General features: G+C 38.9%; 1 protein-coding gene across 1 annotated transcript; it reads right to left on the bottom strand.

The window, feature by feature from the left end:
* Positions 1-343: 343 nt before the first annotated feature.
* Positions 344-5,574, bottom strand: LOC112461688 (diuretic hormone receptor-like). Its single transcript, XM_025027025.1, has 6 exons — positions 5,218-5,574; positions 4,320-4,413; positions 2,462-2,555; positions 2,197-2,277; positions 1,997-2,085; positions 344-999 (listed from the first exon to the last, which is right to left on the bottom strand). The coding sequence occupies exons 1-6, from the start codon at positions 5,343-5,345 to the stop codon at positions 856-858; spliced, it is 630 nt and encodes a 209-aa protein (XP_024882793.1). The 5' UTR covers positions 5,346-5,574; the 3' UTR covers positions 344-855.
* Positions 5,575-7,759: the final 2,185 nt, after the last annotated feature.

The following is a 7,759-nucleotide window of genomic DNA, read 5'->3' on the forward strand; positions in this document are numbered from 1 at the left end:
CTGCAAGGCACGCGACGTTATATCTCAATTTAGAGCTTAGAGCTTAGGGCTTAGGGCTTATAGGGCTTAGAATGACAATATCCTAGGACGTAATTCGAATAAATGTCTCTATTCTCGTAACCAATTTCAACAAAACCTTTTTTATCACGCGACTAATTGATGAATGAATTATCCAGAAATTGTCTCATCACATGCTCAACCCTGTTTAAAATAATAGATACAATATGATCAGATTATATTATATTACATTCAATTTCAATGTAAATGAATAAAAACATTATTAATTTACATTGAAATTGAATGTAATATAATGTAATCTGATTATATTGTATCTATTATTTTAAACAGGGAAGTACACGCCGCTCAACGTCGTGTTCTCGTAAGATACGACTAGAAGTTTCAATGTGTGCGGGAGAAGCAATTTTGTGCATTGGACGGTCGTTTTATCGCGCTTCTCGGCACGGACTGCACCGCGTGCGTTAAATTGAAACATTATTCGTCGCGTATACGCCGTTTTATTTGCTCATAATTGTCAACAATATCTGCAGGATAGTTTTAATTTCGAATCAAGACCATATCCATCTCGGGTCAAGTAGAATCGACCGGTTATATATGCCATAAACAAGTATACAATATCATTTAGTTAACGATATCGATATAGTTGACTATGTTCTCGGCACCCTCGATCATTCGCGCGAGGCTTGACAATGAAATTGATCGCGAGACACCATTTTCATTAATATAACGAAGTAAACGTTTATAAAACTGTTTTATATAAGGCCGCTATCAACTTGACGAACGATATCAACATATTTTTCCCAAACGATAAGACAAAAGGTTAAGTAGCATTACTGTTTAGCGATACGATGATGCACTCACCCGCATAATCATGAAAAGGAACACCATGTTCACCGCTATGACTATTATAGCTGACGCTTGATAAAACCAGTCGTACGGATGCGGTATCATCCAGGGACAGTGCCTCCAGAGCGCCACTTCCTGCCCCAGCCAGTCGTGTTCATAATTAATGTACAGGGTCGCGCGCGATATCAACAAGTAAACTTTGTACTAATAAACTAAAGGTATAGGTCCGAGCTCGATTCTCTCATATATAGTGAGCATGAAAGATCGTGAACGTCTTACCATTTACCGGTTTTTTTACAAAATGCTTCCCGTGCTTTATCGCATGTCTGGATACATAAATACATTTGCAAATCTTCACGTCTGCATGCTACACATATATCTTTGTAACTAATAAATTTCAACGTGTAAAATAAAATTGTACGTATTGGTAAAGTTTAGCTAAAGCTTGCTTGCAGAAGTAAAACGAGGAATGAGGCGCCTTTTGTATAGTGTTTTATTTTGCGCTGCTCCGCGATTCATATCATTCAACGTCAGTTTCGGCGCATATCCCGAAACAGCTTGACAACTGTAAGGCGTATTATATGTATATTATAGAGAGAGTCGACATTTCTTACATAAAAGTAGCGACGAATTTAACAAACTTATTAGCTTTCAGTGAGACGACCTGTAAGATGTTTAATCGATCTTTCGATCCTCCAACATTAGCTTAGGTGGTGGTTACGCGCGTGATCCAATGGAAGGTCTTTTCGCGAGCAGCGAGCCTGCGAGTGATAAAAAGTAAACGACTTGACGCGCATCGAGTATCCACCCGAGCCGAACGAAGCCGGGAGGTGCTCGCGGTGATATATGTCGACGTATATATAAAACCACCCCGTGTTTTCCACGTGGATGTTCATCCTGCCTCTCCCCTGCCCGCGCGCGGTTTTCATCCTTGTCACGTACTTGGACACGCGACGCGTTAATAGGCGAGCGTGACTGAAATTTCGATCGGTATTTTCGACACCGCGTCGCGGCGCGTCCGTCGTTATCACAGCTCATCGCGTTACACGGCCGTCGCTATCGGGAAATGAAAGATTTCTCGCGCGGAAAGGTGGAAATTCGCTGTCAGAGACGTTCTCGTTTAAATTCATACCTGGTTAGCTTGATTCATGACGTGGCTCATGACTTTCTGATCCAGAGACTTGGCGATTCCCCACATGGCTATCACGAGCACCGGGACACCTGGATTTATTTTTCTATTAGTTTCATTATTTATTTGTTTACGCGTCATTATTTTTTATGTCCTGTCGACTCGCGACGACTCCTAGCTATCTTTCCCGCTCGCTCACTCACCCCAGCCGATCACTAGGCAGAGCTTCAGCTTGATATTATCGCCAGTGAACGTTTTCACGACCAACAGATACAAATACAGACCTATAAACAGTGCGAAATAGTACTTGATATTAGTAATAAACGCGTAATCATATTTCTCGAGTATATACACATATACATATATTTCATATCCTTTCGGACTAGGCACGCGCGCGCGCGCCCGGGGGAAGGGGGAGGTACGTGTCTCTTTTATTACGTATTATCAATTTACAAAATTGTAACTCACCTTCGACGAACATCCAGAAAAAGTTTGTCAAGTGGAAGTAATGAAGAAGCGAGAAGAGAATCACGCAAGTTGGTATATCCGTTTGCATGGACACCTGGAAATATATAACATAATATAGAGATGGTATTAAAATAAGAGAACGCTCAGACAGGCGGCGGATAGCTTTAATATTAATCTTATTAATTTACAAACACTATTCCGAGATTACGCGCGCGGATCCATTGTTTGCCACGTAATCTTTCAGAGTTTGTCAAGGAGATTTTATGATGTAGAAATAAAAGCGCATTACACAAAATGCAATGCTTTTAATCGCGTGCACGCTGGGACGGTCGTCAATCGATGATTTTCTTTGATCGGCGATATTCATCAGGGACACGCCCCAGGGACAGCCAATCCGATCCGATAGGATGGGAAAGGTTTTTTTAACATTCTGTTCATCTCCCTTCGTTAGCCATAAATAAAGAGTAATGTGTCATTGCCACCTTCCCGTTCCCCCACACCCTCTTCCCTCTCTTTTCTTTCTTCCACCACTCTTTACCTTGACGTTGAAAAACTAAACTGATTCATGTAAAATATTCATGTAGAACGGTGAAATATTACTGGCAAACGTACCGGGTACGTTGGTCGTCGATAAATTAAGAAATCTTACTAATGAATCCGTTAGCGTTAGCCGGTTATATATAATATAACCGCGCAAGGGAGAGCATCTTGTTGGAGTCACGTTCATATTATTTCATCACGTTCACTGCGATCAAGATTGCCTGCATTTGTGCGTTATATAATATTGTAAAAATAATAAACAGTTCTGTTCAAGTTATCAATGATGGAGACTAAATTTTCATATATTCATCTTTACGTTTCTTTTTTTTCCCACGTCTCATTTATTCTCTCTCGCTCTTAATAATAAATTAAATTTAGCAGTCAAAGAGCGATGGACGTAATGTAAATTCCAACGCGCGATGGACGGACCAGGGGCAGCGCTTCATTAAATTTAAAATAATTTCACGCGGCACGGTGTATATAATACATTGAAATTATTAATAATGAAGATTCAACGTGGTAGAGAGAGAAGAAATTTGAAAATCCACGTCGATATACATCACTGAACATTCGACGATTTGCACGTCGAGATATCGCAAAGGGTACTTGCTTAATTAATATACTTTGTTACAAATAAATAACACAACGTCGCAGTAGAAACATGATTTTAACAACAAAATGCAGTTAATAACGTATTAAAATATATATCCACAACGTTAACTGTTTTAACAGAAAGTTATAATATTTCGAATAATATTTCAACATTGCGTGCTAAATTTACGAGCGTTACATAAGAAATATATTACACAGCGGGTATTCCCAAACGTAGACTGACAAACTTCGGGTACGTATTAAGGACAGTATAACAAGCATTTTTTGTCACGAAACCCATGTCCGCAAATGGACCGTTTTGACACTAAAGTGGTTTTTGAACTCGAATATTTACATCAGCGGTTGTTAAAAGTGGTGACCATTTACTTCCATACAGAGCGTGCAACGTCGCAGTCGGCTTATAAATTCACATACCCTGAAAATAATGTTGTACTCCAACTAGCTAGACATAAACACGTAATCTTTGATTCACTCTGGTGCCAAAATGAATCATTTGCGGATATGGGTTTATCGACAAAAATGCTTGTTATATCTGTGCTTTAATTACCCAAAGTTTGTCGGTCCAATTTTGGGACACTCTGTATATTGTATACATACATGTAAAATAAATAAATGTTATGTAAAAATAAAGAAATATTCCATGTGGGGAAAAATTAAGAGTATGTACTGTATAAATAAAAGTATGACATTTACGTATATACATTACCTGCATCACAGTAGTTAAAATCCACGTCAAATCAGCCAGGATATAAGTGAACATTAGATTTGTATGTATGTTGTTTCTGAGGCACCGTAACTCTCTACAGAAAAAAATATGAAGCAATTAAAGTCTTGAGAAACTCTGGAATATTTTCGTGACATAGAGTGGTATGTAAAGGTAGAGAGGGTTAATTTATAGTGGCCTCTCGCCCACGTCGCTCTTCAATAGATTAGTACGCGGTGCTGGGAGCGATCTCAATTAGGAAACAAACAGAAACAACCGGGCGGAATTCAACGCATAGAATTCAAAGCATCCGTATACCTACTCCGTTTATATACCGTTTCGACCGTTCGCTCCGAGACGGCTCGCGTCGTGCGGTAGGTGTACTGGAAACGACGCGACGGGAGCGCAGCAAGTTGAAAATCGAGAATAAGAGTGTAGCAATATCCGCCGATAGTATTTAACACTGTATAAAAATCCTGCGACTTTTGTGTCTTTCTCTTCTTATACAATTAATTAATAATTCTATCCCTCCTCCCCCCTCTCTCTCTCTCTCTCATGCTTTCCTTGCCCTTTAGCTACGCTTGGACATAAATATATTAATCAATCAATCAATCAATCAATCTCTCGTCACTTGCGTATAAACTACAACTTGTTCTCATCAAACTAAAACTCGTTCTCATTCAAAGTGTACGTGACAAGTTTGTAAATATAGAAAACACATTGTAAAAAAATTGTAATATTGTAAAAGATTAACAATGAAAATCAAGTTTTCCTTAAACGTGTGTCAAAAAGCAGGAAAAAGGCTGTGTTTGTTTTGCAGCATTCCATTCTCTTTGAGAAAGATAACGTTATACCTAAACGGGAAGACGTTCAGATTGCTCATCATCGATATTCGACTCACTTGTAATAGATAAATATGCAGACTGCCATTATTAGAGTGAACAAGGAGAGGCTGTAGCCGATGAAATATAGCGCAGTCGTGATTTCTACACCGAGCTCGATGGTCGACAACCGCACGTCGCGGCACATGGAATAATTGGAGTATGTATCCCAGGTCCCATTCGGCCAACACCAGCGACTGGCGTTTTCTGCAAGTGTAATAGATCGTAGTTAGCATGCCGCATGCTGCTTCCGTTGCTACGTTGCAACCGTTGCTATGAGCGTTCTCTCGCAAAGTCAACTATTATAGTAGTCTTTAAGTTATTCCCTGATTGTGAGTAAGACGTACGTCTATTGTGCAGCGTGAGGAGAACATTTATAATTGTGCGTGTACGTACATATACACGTGTAATGTATATATACCTACATATACTATATACATGTAGAAATAAATGCATGTATTATATGTATCTACAAAATCGATCGCCAAAAGAAGTAAAGATCGAGTCCAAGTCAGATTAAACACGTTATACGTGCGGTTACGCGTGGTATGCCTAATTAATAAAATGCAAAAACACATCAATATTAAATTTGAGAGTAAAATCGACCACGCTCACGCGAACGAATATTGGAAACTAATATTTTCTCTTCTCTGCGCGTGAAACGTTTACGTAGCGATGTTTTTCAATGGATTCGACGCAACGCGCGTCGTCGTTATCCAAATACAAATATTCGGATACGTCACACGCGCTTGAGTGACCCGAGGGACGATTTCCAGCATCCCCGGCAATTTTTTTACAATCCTGCAGCGGCATTGGATCGTGCATCGTCGCGCGTCACTTGCGTTGCATTATTCACAACCACAAGGAAAAACGCTGGATGAATCGATACGCGGAAAAAGAGGTCGTCCGTTCCTGAAGCGATCGGATTGTAGCCGAGCAACAGAAGCGACTGAAGCGACAGTAGTAGCAGCAGCATCAATGTATCGCTTGTTAATAGCTAGCTTTCTTAATCTATCGGCTACGTCAAGTACTTGTGTTGACGTGTCAAATGCTTAAAAGTTTCATCAGACAAGTTGACAACGTGACAAATTAATTACAAAAAAGCTTCATAAAGCAGCTACATATAATTTCTACATCGCAGAATAAAATTGTAATTAATATACATATACATAGATAGATCTTTGAGCGATAGCGCAGATGACAGTGATTCCTTTATTATTTTCAACATACATATTAGATCGAGGGTGACTAATTTTTTTAATAAAAGGATAGTTTGTTGGTAAAATTACTTTATTTGCAATTAAATTCTTGTTCTCCAAAAATGGAATGTTGCTCGTTAAGTAAAGTCACAGCAAAATCTAAATCTAAATAATGCGAGGATTAAAAGGAGGATGTGTAAAAATTTCTGCCCAAAAAGATGTAAGCAATAGAGATATCTAGTATTTTTTTTGTAGATTTTGACCTCTTGAATATGAAGAAGCTGTTGATAGTTTGTATATAGTGTATTGGGTGTACCCTTGAAAATCGAGCAAGAACTTGATGTAGGTATAGAAATTTGGTTAATGTATAAAGCTATCACAAAATGCATCTTTGGGAGTTTTAGGGGGTGGGGAAAGGAGGGGTGTTTTAAATGTGTATAAAGGCAAGTGTAAACCACTGTGTGTGTATGGGGGGAGGGCGGGGACTCGGCTGGGTTACATAAAATTGGATTAAAGGAACTATCATGCATAGTGAGACAGATGACATATTTATATTTGCAGAACGGGGATAAAGAGAGTTATACACATCTATGTATTTGTGGGAGAGAAGATTGTATGTGTGGGCCTGGATGAGGGGAAGAGGTAGGTAGGTTTAATTAGGTCAGATTATAGTAGAGCTCCTTCAGGCCTCTATTTTAAATTTTTTAAGACTGCTGCGGAATAGAAGAAAAGAATTGATACGTAGAAAAATATAGACTAAACTCATGGAAAACAATATACAAAATATAAAAAAGTAAAAATATATAATGCAAAAAAATGTACGTAATATCTCGCCGCGTCTTCATCATGGTTCCGAGTTCAGCATCAGAGAACGATATTAAAAAGAGCAAAAGGCTAATGAAAAGTTAAATCAGCGTTTCTATTATGTAATAGGGTAGCGTTTATATCTAATGAGAGATTAAATCGGTTTAGCCATTTTATTGAATAGTATAAAATGATTAATATATTAGTACAAGTAATAAAAAATAAATCAAGTTTAGTCTTTTTGCTGTTCACTTGTGTGCAGTAGTATTGAGTATCAAGTAAAGACGCTGAGGGAGCTCAGCTACTAATCCGACCTAATTAAACCTACCTACCTGCCCCTCCCCCCTCATACAGGCCCACACATACAACCTTTTCTCCTACAAATATACATAGATGTATAACTCTCTTTATCCCCGCTCTGCAAATATAAATATGTCATCTGTCTCACTATGCATGATAGTTCCTTTAATCCAATTTTATGTAACCCAGCCGAGTCCCCGCCCTCCCCCCATACACACACACACACACACACACACACACACACACACACACACACACA

This window comes from Temnothorax curvispinosus, unplaced genomic scaffold (assembly GCF_003070985.1).
Source record: "Temnothorax curvispinosus isolate PA1 unplaced genomic scaffold, ASM307098v1 QBEX01011626.1, whole genome shotgun sequence".
Taxonomy (NCBI): Eukaryota; Metazoa; Arthropoda; class Insecta; order Hymenoptera; family Formicidae; genus Temnothorax; species Temnothorax curvispinosus.

Coding starts and splice junctions, on each gene's coding strand:
- LOC112461688 (XM_025027025.1), bottom strand. CDS start 5,345: ATGTGCCGCGACGTGCGGTTGTCGACCATCGAGCTCGGTGTAGAAATC. Junction 2,278..2,461: donor TTTCTGGATGTTCGTCGAAG/GTGAGTTACAAT, acceptor CACTGTTTATAG/GTCTGTATTTGTATCTGTTG. Junction 2,086..2,196: donor CTGCCTAGTGATCGGCTGGG/GTGAGTGAGCGA, acceptor AAATAAATCCAG/GTGTCCCGGTGCTCGTGATA.